The sequence below is a fragment of the Centroberyx gerrardi genome, chromosome 10 (assembly GCF_048128805.1).
Source record: "Centroberyx gerrardi isolate f3 chromosome 10, fCenGer3.hap1.cur.20231027, whole genome shotgun sequence".
Lineage (NCBI taxonomy): Eukaryota > Metazoa > Chordata > Actinopteri > Beryciformes > Berycidae > Centroberyx > Centroberyx gerrardi.
In genome coordinates this window covers 3846966-3865140 of record NC_136006.1, presented here as the reverse complement: position 1 = coordinate 3865140, position 18175 = coordinate 3846966, and the positions used below count along the sequence as shown (strand labels likewise).

The following is an 18175-nucleotide window of genomic DNA, read 5'->3' as shown; positions in this document are numbered from 1 at the left end:
CAACGAAAATGCTGCGTTCTGCACACACTGCAAGAGTACATTTTCGGTCGCACACGGTGGAAATGCCGACATAAAAGATCATATTAAGACGGCCAAACATAAGCGGTGGCTTAGCAGTGTTTTGTGTTTACTAGTGTTATTATACAGTTTTCAAATAAACTATGTTTTTTGGATTTTTGGAGACAAAACATTTTTCGTTTGCTGAGGCGCTGTCCATGGTGTTGAAAGGTGCAGTCACTAGGTGTGCTAAGCGCTGAAATAATTGTCCCCCATCCTGATGAAAACACCTATGGTGCGTGCATAAGAGCATACATGTGCGCGTGCATGACCCTGAAGCCTACACTTAAGGGTCCCGGTTTGGGGGTTTGAAAATGTGGTCACCCTAGTCAAAATATAAATAATAACATAAACAGCAAAGATTTCTCATTCATTCATGACCAGGGTGTTCATGATGTTGAAGCTCAGCAGCTAGCTAGCTTAGCTGTACGCTAGTATGGCTAGTTTGAACTTGGAAGCTCAGCTAGCTAACTAGCTAACCTAGCTAACTTGGCTAGTAGTAGTAGTAACTTCAGTTAGCAGCAGAGCGCTAGGCTTCATAATATTAGCTTCCTCCTCTCTTACCTCTTGTCTTTTTCACTCAGCTTCAGTCTAATGTTACTGAGCCAGAAAAACTGTGGTTCTTTGGTTCCGATTATTTAAACCTCCGAGAAATGTTTGTAGAACTTAAACTCCAGTCTGCCTACATGAGCTTCCTGATGTGTTGATCTTCACCACTACACTATCTTGGGGCATAACATATTTAATATTGAATTTCCCAGAGTTAGTAAGTGTCGATTTTTCAATGACAGTTATTCAAAGTTGTGTTGACTGTAGAGTTGTTTCCTCTCATAGAGCTGCTCTGGCTCTGTGGCGGCTGAGTGTGTTAAAGTGTTAAACTGAACTTCGATGGGTGTGGACTCCTATAAAAACTGGCACTGTGTTGGTCTTTTTCTCTCAGTTAAACTAATACTGACAAGTTTGCCTTGTATCTGAAAAAACACACTGAATGCCGTTTTTCCCCTGGCCTTGTTCAGAGTGCCGACAGTCGGCATCGTCTCTGAACCGCCTTTCAAGGTTTTCCGCAGCAGGGAGTGGCGGCTGGGGAGCGGGCCAAACTAAATATCATCAACCTCAGTTTACAGTAAACACCTCTGCGCTCGGCCCGCTGATGTCAGATTTGTGGTCGGCTGTGTGCAGAGCTTCATTGCTTCAGACCTGCAGTGGTGTGATGTGGTGTGATGAGCTGGCAGGGACCTTGAAAAACCTGGAATTACCTTTGAATCAGGGCCAGGCAGGACCTGATGCGTTGCGGCCGGCTGTGTCACTGATACACTCTAATTTCTGACGACAGTGACGGATGAGTGAAGTTTGCTTTCTAATAGCTGCTTCGCTGTTTTCTGTCGACATCTGGAAACCTCCGCGTCTCTTTCTGATCACGTGATTCACTCTGTCTGTCCATCAAACATGCTATCTGCTATCTGCTATCTGCTATCTGCTATCTGCTATCTCAGGTGATCTGTCAGACACTACTGGTCCGATTTAGATGAAAATTGGAGGGATGATGCGTCTTCGCACTGTGTTCCAGCGTTTAAAACATAACACTGATTGGCCTAATGGGCACTATAATTACAGGTAAAATCAAACTTTGAAAGGCCATAACGTGTACACATGAGTCTGATTGATATAAAATTAGCAACAAATCCAAACATCCTTACAAATTACACTGATTGGCCTAATGGGGGCGCTAGAACAGAAAGACTCAGAAAGACGTTTTTAACTCAAATGTGAGTTATGTGGCCTTTAAAAAATCACACCGATTGGCCTGATGGGGGCGCCATAATTAAAGGTTTGAATTTCAAATTTTGAAAGGCTAGACACATCAGAGCAATACTTACAAAGTACATTGATTGGCTGAATGTGGGTGCTATAATTAAAGGTCAAAATGTTTAACTCAAATGTGACATCACCACACCAGACACCACTGATCCAATTTTGCTGAAACTTGGCTGGGTGACACATTTTGGCACTTTGCTCTGGCGTTTGAAAATTATACTGATTGGCCGCTAAATTTCAAACTTTGAAAGACCGTAACTGCCACTCCACCGGTCCAGTTTTGACAACATTTGGAGGATGATGCATCTTGCCACTGAGGCACCGAGGGCTGCCTGCGTCATTCGTGAAGGACGGCATGTTTCACTTGTTGTTTCCGTCACTCACCCCTCCTCTCTCCTCTCTCCTCTCTCCTCTCTTCTCTCTCCTCTCTCCTCTCTCCTCTCTTCTCTCTCCTCTCTCCTCTCTTCTCTCTTCTCTCTCCTCGCTCCTCTCTCCTCTCTCCTCTCTTCTCTCTCCTCTCTCCTCTCCTCTCTCCTCTCTCCTCTCTCCTCTCTTCTCTCTCCTCTCTTCTCTCTTCTCTCTCCTCTCTCCTCTCTCCTCTCTTCTCTCTCCTCTCTCCTCTCTTCTCTCTCCTCTCTCCTCTCTCCTCTCTCCTCTGTCCTCTCTCCTCTCTCCTCTCTCTCTCCTGTCAGGCTCTGAGTTCGGAGCTGGCCGAGGCACGCGACGACACCAAGAAGACCCAGAACGACATGCTGCACGCCGAGAACGTCAAGGCCGGCAGAGACAAGTACAAAACCCTGCGGCAGATCCGCCAGGGCAACACCAAGCAGCGCATCGACGAGTTCGAGTCCATGTGAGGCGGGAGAGAGAGAGAGAGAGAGGGAGAGAGGGAGAGAGGGAGCTAGAGACACAATGACAGAGAGAGAGAGAGAGAGGAAGTCTCATTGCCATGTCAACGCCTCGCTTTCCCTGTACAGCCCGCATCCTGTCTGCCCCTGCCTGCCCCGTCCCACCCAGCTGCACCCACTTCTTCCTGCACCCCCGGGAGAAAGTACAGGCCAGCCCCCCCACCCCACCCCACCCCGAGCCTCGCCAAAGCTCTGCCCAGCAGCGGTTGGCCAATCACACCGCTCCTCGCTTCTTAGAGCTCCACCCCCTTCCGAAGCACACAACCTGTAATCGGTCTGGAAAACAGCAAGCAACACTATCCCGTCAAGCACAAGCTCCTCCCTCGCACTAAAAGGACCGTTTTAATGCTTGCATGTATAATAAAAACAAAACAAAAACGCAACAGATAGACAAAACAAGAAGACTGGAAGGAGAAATTGGTTGATATCTTGCTTTTATTGAAAAACAGAAAATGGCCATTTGTAGCTTTTTGATGTTGCCGGCAAGCTTGTCCGTAAAGCTTTAATATCTGTACCTTTTACTTTTTTTTGTCATCAGTTGAAGAATTTAAATAATTTCTTTTAAAAACCGCCTTATTTGTCTCATTTCACTCCCATCTAATGTTACCTTTTGTCATGTTTGTGTTGGGAAGGTTAGCGTGTTCAGTTCTGTGCTCAGTCTCGTCGATCTGTTAATGTTTTATCCACTAACTTCTCATCCTGAACGGCTTTCGGTTTGCAAATACTCACCTTGAGCGTTTTAAGCAAACAGATAAGCTAGTTGAATTTGGAAATGATACATACTTATTGTGCTGGCATTCTCCATCCATCAATACATTTGTTGAAATATATATTTTGGCTCACAATAAAGATTCAATTTATATTTCCTACTATGCAGCTATGCTCTTGAGGGTTTTGAACATGGCACACAGCAGCAGAGCGGGACAGCTTGACAAGTGATGTGATAGAAACACACATCTGACCTGACACTCAATGACAGCTGGAATTTGCTATTCTAACAGCAATTTATCTTCCTTCTGTCAGTGATGGATCGCTGTTGTGTTAATGAACGACCTGACTAGGTCAATGCAAACGCAGCAATATCGCAGCATAATAGCAGTATTTTGCCAATAGCATGAGAAGACATTCATAAATCGTGAACGTGATTATGTGCCGTCATTTTTCATATTTGTGGAGGCCAGATGCTGATTCAGGTAACACAGTCGGATAAATCTTCTTCCTCTTTAAAAAGAAACACCATGAGCAAACCCATTCACTGATCAGTGGCATCAATAAACATTAATCAGGCTGTAGATATAATAGATCTGATAAGGTGGATTCTATATTCAGAAATTATATGATAGAATGAATAAAAAAAAAACCAAAAACAAATAGGGAAGAAGAGTCTCATGTTGTGAGTTGTGAACAGCAAAGTCTCAAAAATCCACCAATAAATACAAATCACATCACAAATTTATGTAATTTGATTCACAAAAACAGATTAAACAATTTATATGACTATATGATTTTTGAAAAAGTTTGGTAACTTTTGTGAAAGCCTGTTAAACTTTTTGTATGCATTACCAAAGTATTTGTTTGTGGATTTATTTGTTTTTTATTTTTATTTGTATTAATCCTATCAAATATATTTCTGAATATTGAACCACAGTTCACTCTATAGCTGCCCTCCAGCATCACCAATTCTCACTTCAGTTCATCAGTTAGTTAAAGACTTGGGGGGGACATGGGGCAGATACAGCCGACCTCAGGGCAGAATGTACCACAATGGAAAAATAGTCTGTATTGACTTTACTGTGGCTTTCTTCCAGTGCATTAGCCTGTGGAAAAAGTATGGCAGTAGAGTCCAAAACAGAGAGAGAAATGAGAAAATAGACCCCAGAATCATCCATGTGTCCTCAGTGGGAATAGAAACCCGACTCCGCCCACTGAGCAGATCTATGCAGGTGGAGCCGGGGCAGCAGTCCTGCAGGGCTGAGTGAACCATGTGTTGATACTGATGTTTTCACACTGAAGTCGCCAACAGCTGATATTCATCTCTAAAGCTGACCACTTTCACAAAATTACAAGTAATCAGTGTTTCCTCCTTAATTCATTTCTTGTCAGCGTGGAAAAGCCTCTGAAGCAGCATTTAGAGCATCATGGGACACTAAAACTCTCCACTGAAACCAGACTGAGGAGATTCTGTTAGTGTCAGCAGCTCTTTAAGGCAGAGTGACCCACCACACCTGTTCAATGGTAGAGAAACTCTGGGAGACATTACTGCCTTGAAATGGAGTTTTGAACCATATATCATAGGAGGAGACACTGACTGGCTGATATCCGATATTTAATAAAAGGCCAATATCAACCTGATATCTAACCTTAATATATACCACCGATTGGCTCTTTACTCCCGTGTGAATCGAGTCTCAACAAGCAGGAAAACGCACACAGACCAACACCAACATGTGAAAGCTTGAGTAGCTTTATTGCTCAGTTACACATAACACACAAGAAGAGTCAGCACCTGTCGTTCGGCCACAGTTTCCCTGAACCAGAAGGTGTGACCCGCAGGCAGAGCCGCCTCGCAAAGTTTGTTTTTCTTGCTTTTCTTTTGGGTTTCATTGCCTAAAGCTCAGTTCAGCTCCACCGGCCTGCAGCACAGACCTCCAGGAAAAAAACAAAAACGTGAAACTGACAAATTATTACTGACTTAAAGGTAAAAATCATTTTGGGAAAACCATTTAAAAGTTATTAGCCTTTTTAAGATCTTTGCCTATCAAATATTAACATTCTTGAGGATGGAATTGCTTATATTTTTGAGCAACTATGTGATAAATTTAAAGTATTTTTTTTTCTAAAAATGGATAGACTCTAGGGCTGGGCATAGATGGGCACAGTTCAAATTCAAATTCATCTGATTAAAGCAATATGTCTGCGCATTTTATTACAAAACAAATATTTTTTTATATGTAATCCAGCCTTGCTTAATTGATATACCTTATAAATTGATACTGGTAATAAAAATTGGTACAGCTTTTATACCGATAGGTTTTGTTTTTCGGCACCCAGCCCTACATAACATGTTGGACTTAAACTCTTCATCTGCCACAAAGACACTCGGTGAAATTCAGCTTTGTCTTTATTTTGGTTTCATATTACCACCGTTGACCTGAGCAGGCGAAGAAAGCAACAAACCATCATTCAATCATTCAGCCGTTCGTTTGGCTTTGGTCCCATCCCAATGTCAACATTTTTTTTTTTTTATTTTTTTTTAGCAGTTTTTCATTTAAAAAAAGACTAAATTCAGCATAAACAAACTTGGTTTTGAATGCTTTCTGTAGCACAAATGAAGCTGGATTAAAGCACATTGGTAATAAAGACGGGAAGAAGTTTCAATAAACAGGGAGGCTGTCGATATTTTACATTTCTCTCACATTGGATAAAACAGCTGGATGTCATGGGGGAGCCATTCTTACTGTAGTGACAAAACTAACAAACTGCAAAACAGCATTTCATCTGACCAGACAAAACCCACAGAGACAAATCCTCAATCACCATCAAATGACATAAACACAACATACATTAGCACAGTTAGCATTGAGCTAATCCCATTATCCATCAACACTGACAAAACCCGGAGGGGTGACTTTTACTACAATCTCTTCTTGCTCATAAACATCACAGACAATTTAAAAAAATACCTCTTTAAGAAAGTTTATAACAATAGAAAAATAGGTTTTTCCCCACTTTTCCTGAACACGGTTCAGAATATCAGGCCTGCCAGGAGACCGTCCCAGAGAAACCAAACACCTCCGGTTGATGTGAAAGGAAACACTACCGTCCTGAGACAGGACGCTGTCAGGAGGAAAGGCGGACGACTCGTTCCTGAGACCTTTCAGATTACAGTACGCCCTGGAGGAGAAAAGCTTTTCTTCAAGTGAGGGAGCTTAGAGACGAAGAAAGAAAATGACAGCGCACAAACGGTACGAGATCAGTGGCGGATTTAACTTTCTGAAGCAGGTATCATTAAAGATTTGCGGCCAGGGACACAAACTTGACACGCTTAGTCTTGCTTTGGGACCCAGGCTTATTAAAACCTATTGCTACATTTACTTTTTACTACAGTACCACAACCCATTCTGGGTCCAGAGGTGAGGTTCTGAAATACATCTCTAAGGTGGAGTATGGAGCTCCCAGCTTCAGTATACAGTAAAGACCTGAGTGAACATCGGCCCCCGGTTATATGAGCAAGAAGAACATCATTTGGTGGATACCTACAGTACCACATGTGCATACATTTTTAGCATGGCAGGCCCAAGTGGGAATCGAACCCCTAACCCTGGCAGGGTTAGTGCCTTGCCCCGCCCACTGAGCGACACAGCACCATGCACTTTAACACACTTTCAGTTCAACGACAATACAAACAATAACATTAGCTGTTTCTATTTTCGCTTTTCAACCACTGTAATCCAGTGGTTAAAAAAATGCATTTGATGCTCTCTCTCCAGAACTTGAAAAAAAATAAAAATGCCCCCTCATATAAATATATTATAGGCTAACAGTACCAAATGTGACAGAGTTTGCCACATATACTCAAAAATACTTTTTTGTATAAATATTCTCATATAAAACAATGATCTTGTTTAAGTTAATATGATACAATTTGTATCAACAAAGAGAGGTGTCCTCTGGCCACTAGAGCTGGTGCGAGGCAGACTGCAGTTTTAGTTCTACAAGTGTTTCTTGCAGAAATAATCTGATTGGTTGAGTTAAACCTCAGTGGGCGGAGCCAAAGAACCACAGTTTTCTGGCTTGGTAACATTAGACTGAAGCTCAGTGAAAAAGACAAGAGGTAAGAGAGGAGGAAGCTAATATTATGAAGCCTAGCGCTCTGCTGCTAACTGAAACAATACAATCTATCCATACTAAGTTATCTAGGTTAGCTAGTTAGCTAGCTGACCTTCAAGTTCAAACTAGCCATACTAGCATATAGCTAGCTAGGTAAGATAGTTAGCTAGCTGCTGACCAAGATAATGAATGCCATGGTCATGAATGAATGAAAAAAAGTCTTTAGCATGTATATTTTTAAAAATAATTTGACCAGAGTTCCTTCCTAGCTAACTTGCGTTCTGAAAAACTGGGGTTGTTTGGCTCGTCAATTGAAAATATGTAAAAAAAGAAGTCATTGCCATTTATATTTTTTAGTAATATTTAACCAGAAAACGATGGTTCTTTGGCTCCGCCCACTGAGGTTTATCTCAACCAATCAGATTATTTCTGCCTCCAGAGAAATGTTTGTAGAACTAAAACTTCAGTCTGCTGGTGCTACCACTGCTGTCAACTAGTGCCCATAATATTAAGTGTCTGGTGTACAGGAAGATTTCCCTTTTATAGAGGGTGTTTCCCCAATTCATGCCTGACTAACTACTCAGTGTATTCAATAAAAGAGTTCAGAAATACCCTGTCCAAGGCTGCTAAACCCTCTCTAATGGTGACACCCGACCAAGGAGACCCCCTGTTCCAATATAAACACCACAGACATTCACACACATCACAAAAAATGACAGTAATAAATTAACACATAGGTTTAAATTTAAAAAACAAAAAAATAATATTGACTATCTTTTCTGATGACCACGCCCTCAACAGCCATCTTGATATGATTTAAAAATGGCTAATATGGTGGTTTGAGGACAGATGAAAAAATAATAATAAAATTAAATCAGTACTGAAACCTCACAAACTGTGAAGTCCGCTGACAGGGCTAACCAAGCAGAGGAAATGAACAACGGCGTGGGGTTTTCGAGTGGAGTTTCTGAGACCTTCATTTGTGGTTTGCCGCCTGCGTTTCACTTCCCTACAGGGGAAATCCATCAAATCTCACCACAGCAACTGCTGGCATCTGCCACCTGTTTGTAGAAAAAAAAAACCCTAGACCTGTCCGTTGAGCTAATTCAAGCTCGATATATGGATGGTAGGAATGTATTTGAAATGTGGCAGTGAAATTTCATGATTGACTGAATACGGTTTTGGAATCACAGATCTTACCCCATCTTGTCATCTCAGTAACTGGAAAAACTGAGGTATTTCACTCAAACAGAAAGTACAAATTCGAGCTATCCTCGTACCCTGATATGATTGCCGAAAATTAAAACAAAGCTAAGGAGAAAACACAACAATAATAAAAAAAGTGCCGCAGCAGAATATTTTTTTTAAACTATGGAAAATAACTTAAAATGTACCAAATAAATTAAATAAAGATGAACAACAACACAGTCACCCTTGAAACACAGATAAAGCCTCCCTAAAGTACATGGGTGTCTTGTCTCTCCCAAAACGACCCAAACATGCACATTTAACCACAGCCTACCATGGACACACTATCCTGATCTTAAGTGCTGAAGGAGCAGGCACATTCATAGAAAAATATGGCAGCTTTGGGATTTTCCTCTACAAAAATATCATTAAAATTAATGAGACATCTTCCCTGGAATGAAAATGCCATTACAGCACCTCCGCTCTCGGTATTAGACTGTTCATATCCAGTCGTAATAGCTAAGAGGGCTATAAGCAGTCCATCAACAGCTTAAGGAGTTTCATGTCTTGTGCTTTTTGGACTTTTTGGAGGTCCAGCTTGACTTTAATTGTTATTATAATTGCAAGGGGGAAACCTGCAAAAGTGAGCCCAGGTCAGCGGATAACCGTAGCTTCACCCACTGACTGTAATCAGTAGCCATGCTGCGACTTCTCCATCAAAATGGCCGCCGCGAGCTGCTGAGCATCCATCACATGAGGGTTCCTGGCCATCACCACCCTCACCAAATCTGGAGGGAAGATGCCGCACAGGTTAACAAACACCTTCTCCCTCAGGTCCTGGTATCGACCCAAGGCGGGCGGCTCCTGGTGCTTGGGGGCGGACGGTGGGTGGTGGTTGTTGTGGGCGGTGAGGGACGGGAGGGACGGCAGAGGAGGCGGTGGTAGACGGGATGCGGAATGGCCGACGGGTGAGGAATGAGCTCGTCTACTCCACGGCGAGGGCCAGGACTTCTCGCGGACCTCCGGAGGGCTCTGGAAGGGAAAAGGCTCGTAGCGAGGCTGGGGGGGCTGCTGGTAGTGCGGGTCCCAGCTCATCAGATGCTGCTGCTGTTGGTTTAGCCCAGAATAGCTCCTCCGGGAATGAAGTGGTGACCCTTCGTACACCCGGGAGTCCTGGAGCCCACTTTCCTGCCAGGGGGAGCCCAGCAGATTGTGGCCCAGAGGGGAGCTCTGAGAGTGGGGGTGAGGAGTGGAGGTCTGGGGTGGAGGTACTGGAGGGGAGGGGTATTCCCCAGGGCAACTACCCAGCGAGGGATGCTGAAGGTGGGGTGGCAGGTAGGATGAAGGGGGCTTGAAGGGGTGGGAGGGGTGAGAGGGGTGGGAGGATGGAGGGTCTTCCAAGCCAAAAGCAGAGAGTCTCCGTGGTTGGGGCAGGGAATAACCATGAGGAGTGTGTTGGCCCAGACCGGGGGACACGTGGCTGGCAGGGTGGGGGTACCGGCTGGGGCAGTGGTGGTGGTGGTGCGGGTGGTGGTGGTGATGGTGGCACTTGAGGCCGTCGTCCAACAGCGGGTCGGGGGAGAAAGAGTCAGAGCTGACGCTGCCCTCGCTGCTACAGTCCGACGGCAGCGACCCGGCTCGCAGGTCGGCTGGGAAGAACCGCTCCGGACTCTGCGGCACCACCAGGCTGAGGCTGGAGTAGGCCCTCATCAGGGAGCTGTAGCCCAGCTCAGGGGACTCACATGTGGGGTAACTTTCAGCCAGGCTTGTTCCTGAGGCTCCAGTGGCCCTGGAGCTCCCTCCCCCAGGGTGGTCCCATCTGTCCTGGCCTCCGGATGAGGGCGGCCCGCCTGGAGCAGGAAGCCCCAGGATGCTGCTGCTGCAGCTACTGCTGCTGCTGCTGCTTCCCCTGCGGGCCTCCGCTTTGGTCCGGACCCCGAGTCTGTCCTCCAGGAGGTCGCTGAAGGAGTAGCTGCGAGGGCTGGGGTTCGGCTGTTTCTTTGGAGGGCCTCGCCAAGGCTCGGCTTCTGCTGCACCTTCCGGTTGGCCAATAGGCAAACTGTGGCCCTTCACCATCAGGGCGTCTTCCAGCAGGCTTTTGGAAGCTGCTGATGAAGTTTTGGCGCTGGCTCGCAGCTCATCAGCCACGGCACGCTGCGGCTGGGTGCCCCTCTCTGGGTGGTAAAACTTACACTTGTGGCCATAGGTGCACTTTTTCCCTAATGGGAGAAAACAGGGGAGTTTCTCATGAATGTGCCAGAATGTGCAATTTTAATAGCCTCTTAGCTTGTGGACAGTATTTGTTCTTCTTTTTTCATATTTGTTTTCATCTTACTGCAGTAGCACAAACTCATCTTCTCTAGCAAGGAAACAGTGGAATAGAGCAAGAGCAAAGATTTTGTGTGACATGATATAGGATCATTTGGAAAGATAAACCAGAGAAATAAATGAAGTAAAGCAGTTATCTCGCAATTATTTCCTTAAGAGAAAAAAAGATAGCAAGGTAATGACGCAAACCATCTCATCACAGATACCAGTACTTTCTAATTTTATATCAGTTTCAATACATTGATGAGTGTTCACCATGTGCCCTGCTGACACATGTTGCTACTGTAAGCTACGCTGAAATACCCAACAGATATATCTAGCAATATATAAGTATTGTGTTCTGTTTTTTCAAGGACTTGAGGTGTTCCACTGACAAAAATAGAAGGCAGATAAGTGTCGTTCGTTACCATAAGGACACGGCTGCTTCCTGTGTTCAGGAATGATGGGTCTCTTCCTCAGGAAGTTCTCCAGACTGGGTCCATGGCGGCCCAGCGGGTCATCTGGAGGCATGAACCTAAACACACAGTTAATAGATCAAAAATTTCATTAATTCCAAGAGGGCTTGAAGGACATTTTTAAGGGCTCATCAGAGTGCAAACAGATGACAAAGCTACAAGTTTCCTACAAGAACTCTTTCATGAACCCCGATGGCACTTCCACAAACCTCTAACCCTTGGGGGCTCTTTGAAGAATATTTTGCAGATTTGGGATATTTTGTGGAATCCTAAGGTGCTTATTGTGTTCATTTGGATCTCAAATAATCTCAGGTGCTCAATGAACCCCCCTAGTTTTTACAGTGTGTTTAAATGCTGAACTGACATACAAGCTCTACATACAATATCTTTACATTTACATTTTAGGTATTTAATTGACAGAGCGACACAGCAACAGTAGAATAAGCTTAAATTAGAATGAGATAGCATGTTTTTTTTTTTTTAAGTAATTGGAGCGAGTAGATGAGAGGACATATAATTCAGTAGAAAGAAGCAATGAAGTTCAAAAGACCGGCGAAGAGGAAGTGAAACCCTCTGATCAGTTAGTAGGAAGTCCTCGGTTACATCAGGAATCCCCTACATGGGCTGTGATGTTTAGTCTGAATGTTGATGCTTTAACTCTGAATGCTGATGCTTTAACTTAGACAATGCTTTGCAAATTTCCCTGCAAAACCAATAATGCATTTTCCAGATAGAGGAGGAACACTGCCTTGGCCTCCAGTGTTCATGTTGAATATTGTAAACCAAAAAAGTTCAAGACTCTCCCTTGAAAAAAGTCTTAAAAAGTATATTTTAATGGATAATGCGTAGCATCAAAGATAAAATAGCTTCTTTGGTCTACAACACATTTTCCACTTCATGAAAGATGAATAAAAGCCTAAATGTCCAAAGGCCAAAATCTTACCAATTTAATTATTTAGAATGATCATTTCTCTATTATGGGCTTCCCAGAGGAATGTGCAATATTTATTGTTTTCCCTATTCTTTACAGAGAAACTCTATTAATTAAGTATTTTCCCCTAGTTTCCCCTAGGGGATCAATAAAGTGCATCCTTATCCTTAAATCAACTCTTCCGTGGCTAAACCCAGCGTTGGAGGGATTTCCTTACTTGTCGTTGACGAAAGAGTACATCAGCAGACGCTCATCGATGAATTTCTTCCACTCCGGCTTCTCATTGGCCAGGTCGCGGTAGTTGTCGTTGGAGACGATGATGCCGTCCGACTCGTAGGCCAGTTTGACGATGAAGCGGTCGTCGTAGCAAACCACGCGGCGTCCCTGCACACGGCGAGACGGAGTGAAGACCAGGATCTTCTCTTTCTCCAGTCGCCGCAGGATCTCCTGGTCTGGAGAAAGAGAAAGAGAGGTGAGGAGACTGTGACTCAGAAGTAAGAATCACATAAAATCCCACAGGCGATTGCCGCCATTGTAGCAGTAACACTTTTTATTGCATTTTTGCCAAACTGCTGCTTCATCATTCAACTATACTTTACCTTCGTTTATTTAATCTGACTCAGCAGAGATTCCTAACCTCAGCGGTGATGTGGTGTGATAAGAGACGTGTCTGAGCATGAGGAAACTCTTCATTAAACTCATTTATCATTCCCATGGCAGTGACCTTTTTACCTTTTTGTTTTGCCTCCCTCCACTGATATTGGAGCATTGCTTGTTCGCAGCAGAAGTTCCCATGGTAGATACGGGCATGTTTTAGTGTTGGATCCATTTCAGACACACCTCAGTGCTTGATGATCTAAAAGGCCTTCAGTAGAGCTCATACCTCCAGCAACACTATGCAATTGTCAAGATGCCAGTTCCACATATTGGATTTTCACCAAAAGTTAATAATAAAATATCCCATTACCAACTTGTTTCACATTTTCATGACTGGACCTGAATGGGACAAGAGATCTGCCTGTTTAAACTCTAGCCACTTTTAAGCATTTTAGTCGATTATCACAGTACCACATGACCAATCAGCTCATTATTTGTTCAGTTTCCATTAGCGCTGCCCTACTACCACTGGACCAAATGTTGGAAAAATCAGCAGGTTGGTTCTGTCTAAACAGTTAATGAGCTCTCCAGTGCCTCCATGTTGTTTAATTGGACCAATAATGGAGAGTCTGCTGATTGGCCACAAAGTTTGATGTTAAGTTAATCAGTTCTTCCTGTCCTCAAAGTTTTGTGCAAATCCACTGATAACCTTTTGAGAAATCCTGCTAAAGGACAAACAAACAGATGGAACGGGGTGAAAACAAAACCCCCGTCCATCTCCGCTGGCGGAGGTAAAAAGTAACGACACAAAATGAGTTTAACAGCTCACTGCTGGCTGTTACCTGTGATGAGAGCGTCAGGTCGCGACTGCTCCTTCCTCCAGGCGGGCACAAAAACAGTGATGTCACGGTGACCTTGCTCCAGGAACCAATCAACAGCCAGCTGGATACCTTGACAGGAAAATACTTCCTTATTTCCATGACTGCAAGAGAAAAAAAACCAAAATGTCAGTTTTCTAAATTCTGTTTATGGCTTTTGTCATTTATTCTACGTTTCCACTGGTTACTTCTTGTTTCAATGCAACTTTTATCATCTGATCACGCCACGATGCATGAAGTGACAGGTATGGATGCAGAAAAATCTGATTTTGCTGACATTGCTATCAGGTCTCCAACATATGGAACTGGTCAGACTGGCGTTTCTACATATTCAGAACTTAATCCAGCTGCAACGTGCATGCAAGCAGTGTTTAAAAAATTAAATACAGCAGTGCTGCAAGCATGTAAAATATAGAGAGCTGAAGTCATTTCCATCAACCCTCTGGTCGAGTTTTCCCTCTGTCGGTGTATGGGAGCTACTTCATATCAGCAATCTAAAAAGCATATGGCTTTGATTTTGAAATATGTCAGCATCAACACATCTCGTTTGGCTTAATTTAACAAAAATCCATTCGGTATTATTTACATGAACGACAAAGTTACCGAACTACACTACCCAGCAGGCTTTTATCTAGCTGGAATGTTCCATCTCCTGCAGAGGGAACAAGCTCCGGTAGCTAGCTGGCTAGCTGCAGCTTCACAGGCTACAATGAAAAAATGTCAGCAGTTCCCTACTCAGGAGGATCAGCTGCTGTCAACAGGTGGTTCATTCTACGTTGTTCTATCATTATAAACAAAGTCTTTTCTGAAAGTTTGAATGCTCTAAAATAACAGAAACGTACAAATCGTGTAAAAGCTTATGCTGCCTAGTGAGAGAGAGGTGAATCTCAACTCCATTTGTTGCTTTGTTTAGTTGCAGAAGACAGACTATTTTGCAGTTGGTGGAAAATCATGTTAGCCACTTAGCCACTAGTCAACCACAGGAAGTCTTCGGCCTACACTTCCATTTTGGCTATGTCCCTTCTGCCGTGGCTACATGTGTCAGAGGAGTTTCCTCAGTTACCTCATGGCCACGTTGCTGCCGTCCACCACAACCGGCCGCAGGTTCTCCTTGTCCTCCAGCAGCTGGGACGGGCACAGCAGCCGGCAGGAGTCCAGGGAGGAGGAGGAGGAGGAGCGGGCCGAAGAGGAGGACAGAGAAGACGAGGACAGAGAGGAGTAGGAGGGAGACTGGGACGCGGCGGCGCCTCCTCCTCCTCCCAGCTGCTCCATCTCCGTCTTGGTTCCCAGTTTGACCAGCTCTCCCAGGATGTCGTTGATGAGTGCGTCCGGGCCCAGCTTCTTCAGCACCAGCAGCACCAGGTCCTCACTGTAGCCCAGCTTCAGAGCGAACTCCAGCTTGGTGCGGTAGTCGGTGAGTGGGTCCGCGGGGGGCGGGGGGTCCGCAGGGGTCCGGCTGGGCGGCTGACTGACGGGGGAGGGTTCTCGGCAGGGGGGGCGGGGGTTAGTCTGGACCCGTTCATCTTCACTGTCGGAGATGGCGCTCTCTTCAGAACAGTTGCTGCTGCTGCTGCTGCTGCTGCTGCTGCTGGAGTGCGTGCTGCTGCTGTTCCTGCTGCCGCTCCCCTGGGCTCCGGCCCCCAGCGCCTCCTCTCCAGCCGGCCCGGAGCCAGCGGTGACGCTCAGCCCGGCCGGCCGCTCAGCGCCTTCCATGTGGAGGTAGTCCAAGTCCAGCCCCAGGCTGAGGGTGCGGCCTGTCCCATCCTCCAGATGGTCCTTCAGGCCCATGAAGCCGTCTCACACATCCAGCCCCGCGCCCGCCGTGACCGCCCACGCACCGGACCGACCCCACCGTTACTGCTGATGACTGACAGCTGGCTGACCGATCCTGGGAGGGAAGCTGGAGGGAGAGGGAGAGACCAGAAGTGACGGGTTATATTCTCGAACGCCAATTGAAGAGGAAGGCGTGCTTTGATTTGAGTAACGAGTTTTCAGGGACAAGTCATGTCTAGAGGTTGTGTTGCTTAATATCCAGACACAATCAATCACTGGCTGCCATAAAAGTTGAGTTGAAAACAGCTTGTATGACTTCATGGCGGGTGCAGGATCCGAGGCTGATGATTATGTGGTTAAAATGTGGGTTCCAAACTACATGCTGGAGGTTTATCACTTTAACACTTCACTTCACCACAGTCTATTCCAGTGTATTAACCTCTCACCTTGTTTTAGTTTGGGCTACAGTACATTGTGTCGTTACACCCTTGAAAACACATAAGGTAGATTTTTACTAACAAAATGTTCTTGCCCATTACAATACTTGTCCACAGGTTAGTATATTGGAGTAAGGCTACTCTATATACTGTTTATGTGCAATTATTTCTTACATATTTGCAAAAAATGAGATCCACACCCACATACCTTGTCTCTGCTTATTCTTGCACAAAATAAAAAAATAAAAAGTGGTTGGCAAACTGCGTATGAGTGTGCATCGCATTTTTTGCAAAGTTATTACAGTCTTTTTGAATCTACACACCACTAGAGTCAGAATTTTCTTAAGATAACATTTGGCAATACTCCTTTACTTTGTTTCTATACTGTTTTACATATACAAGTTTCCTTTTATAACTTCATCCTACAATATGTCGGTTTATTGACTGTCCACCTGGCTCTTCAGCAGCAGTGTCTGCTGACCTGCTGAGCGAGACGACTCTCAGCCTCTTCCTCAATTATGGATGAAGCCTCACTCTGACACACCGACTTGACAGTGCTTAAAAAAGTGCTTAAAAAACTACAACAACAGACGCTGAGCCTCGCAGCTAACTGGACGCATTAAGTTTACCCCTCCTCTCCTGCTGCAGGGGAAAGGTGAAACACAAACTGCATCATTTTACTTTTTTAAGAGCAGAGCAACAGCAGAAAAAGATTCCTGGACCGCCAACATCACAAGCTACCAACAGAAATATTTACTGAAAACATGAGTCAAAATCTTACACTGGGAGATAGAAAGTGACAGCAGAGGATAGTGAGATGGAGAGAAAGAGAAACTAAACTGAGATAACCTTCTCAGATCCATACTTGGAACACAGCAGGCTCTGACAGACTGTGAGGGCAAGTTGAAAACTGTAACCTCCCGTCCCACTTCCACTGATTTGCATGTTAGCAACAGTGAGCTCAACTGTCAGAGAAGCATCAATCAGACTTCAGGCAAAATACCAAGAAACAATCTCTCTGAAACAAAAGGCAGAACGATGCCAAACCACCTGACACTCTATAATTACACCAAGTACGTATGTTCAAGTATTGGATCTTTCAACACGCAGACTATTGGCAGTGCCAAGCTAATACAGCAACTCTCACTTTGTATTCAGGGAGGGTTTATTGGGCGTAGGCTTGGGGGAGCTGAGGTGAAGAAAGATGACTTTATTTCCAGGAATGTTCCTATAGCTTCAGATCAAGAACTAATTTGAAATCAAATGATCAAAGGATTAGGTCGCCTTTCGTCTTTCCTAATCTCAACTATTAGTGGGGAAAATGGAAAATGTACCCAAAATTATCGAACATGAGAGTAACTTCACTCTACACTCCAAAAACTTAAGGTTTGTAGAAAGAGATAAAGGCCAGCAGGCATTTTGTATTTGAATTGCATTTGAATTTGTCATTCAAAAACAAATTACTGACACTAGTTGTATTCATTTTATTAGTAGTAGTAGTTTTCACTGATTAGTTGAAGTTTTTGTCCGTCTCTTTTCTGTACTTTCACTCTTCGAAAACCTCAGAGAGCTCAGTCTGAAAGGAGAAAACTGAAATTGAGGGAGAAAACTACATTTGAAATTGTAGTTAATGTTACTGTAATTCAACAAATTCATTTTTAAAAATCAACGGTTCAATCCAATTTTTAAATTCAACAGTTTGGTATGAGCATGACAAATTCAAATCCATGCAAGTCACAATCTGCCGGCAGTAATCTCTTTCCATACTCTTCAGTGTCCTTCACAAGAGAGAAATATCACTGAAGAGTTCATCAAATAACCCCCCTATGATAGAGGTGAACCCTTTATGAAGGCGTTCTTCAAGGATTATCTTCTTGGGTTCTCCTTTGGTCCTCTGAGGAACCCCTAAAGGTCCTGAAAGCCCTTTTACCTCTCAGTGTGGGACTGTGGGACTGTGGGACTCCCTGGACTGACTGAA

General features: G+C 44.3%; 2 protein-coding genes across 3 annotated transcripts in view; one reads left to right on the top strand and one right to left on the bottom strand.

Moving 5' to 3' along the window:
- Positions 1-3350, top strand: part of LOC139912130 (radixin) — a 29737-nt gene extending 26387 nt beyond the window's left edge. For both annotated transcript variants that reach the window (XM_078285999.1, XM_078285998.1), the window contains one exon: positions 2565-3350. In XM_078285999.1, coding sequence (XP_078142125.1) covers positions 2565-2729 — 165 coding nt within the window. In that variant the 3' untranslated portion in view covers positions 2730-3350. The remainder of the gene's footprint in view (positions 1-2564) is intronic.
- Positions 3351-9488: 6138 nt separating this feature from the next.
- On the bottom strand, positions 9489-15775 carry LOC139912129 (putative ribonuclease ZC3H12C). The gene is made up of 5 exons (XM_071899834.2): positions 15051-15775; positions 13952-14091; positions 12730-12964; positions 11534-11640; positions 9489-11017 (listed from the first exon to the last, which is right to left on the bottom strand). Exons 1-5 carry the CDS (start codon positions 15773-15775, stop codon positions 9489-9491), a joined length of 2736 nt encoding a protein of 911 aa, XP_071755935.2.
- Positions 15776-18175: the final 2400 nt, after the last annotated feature.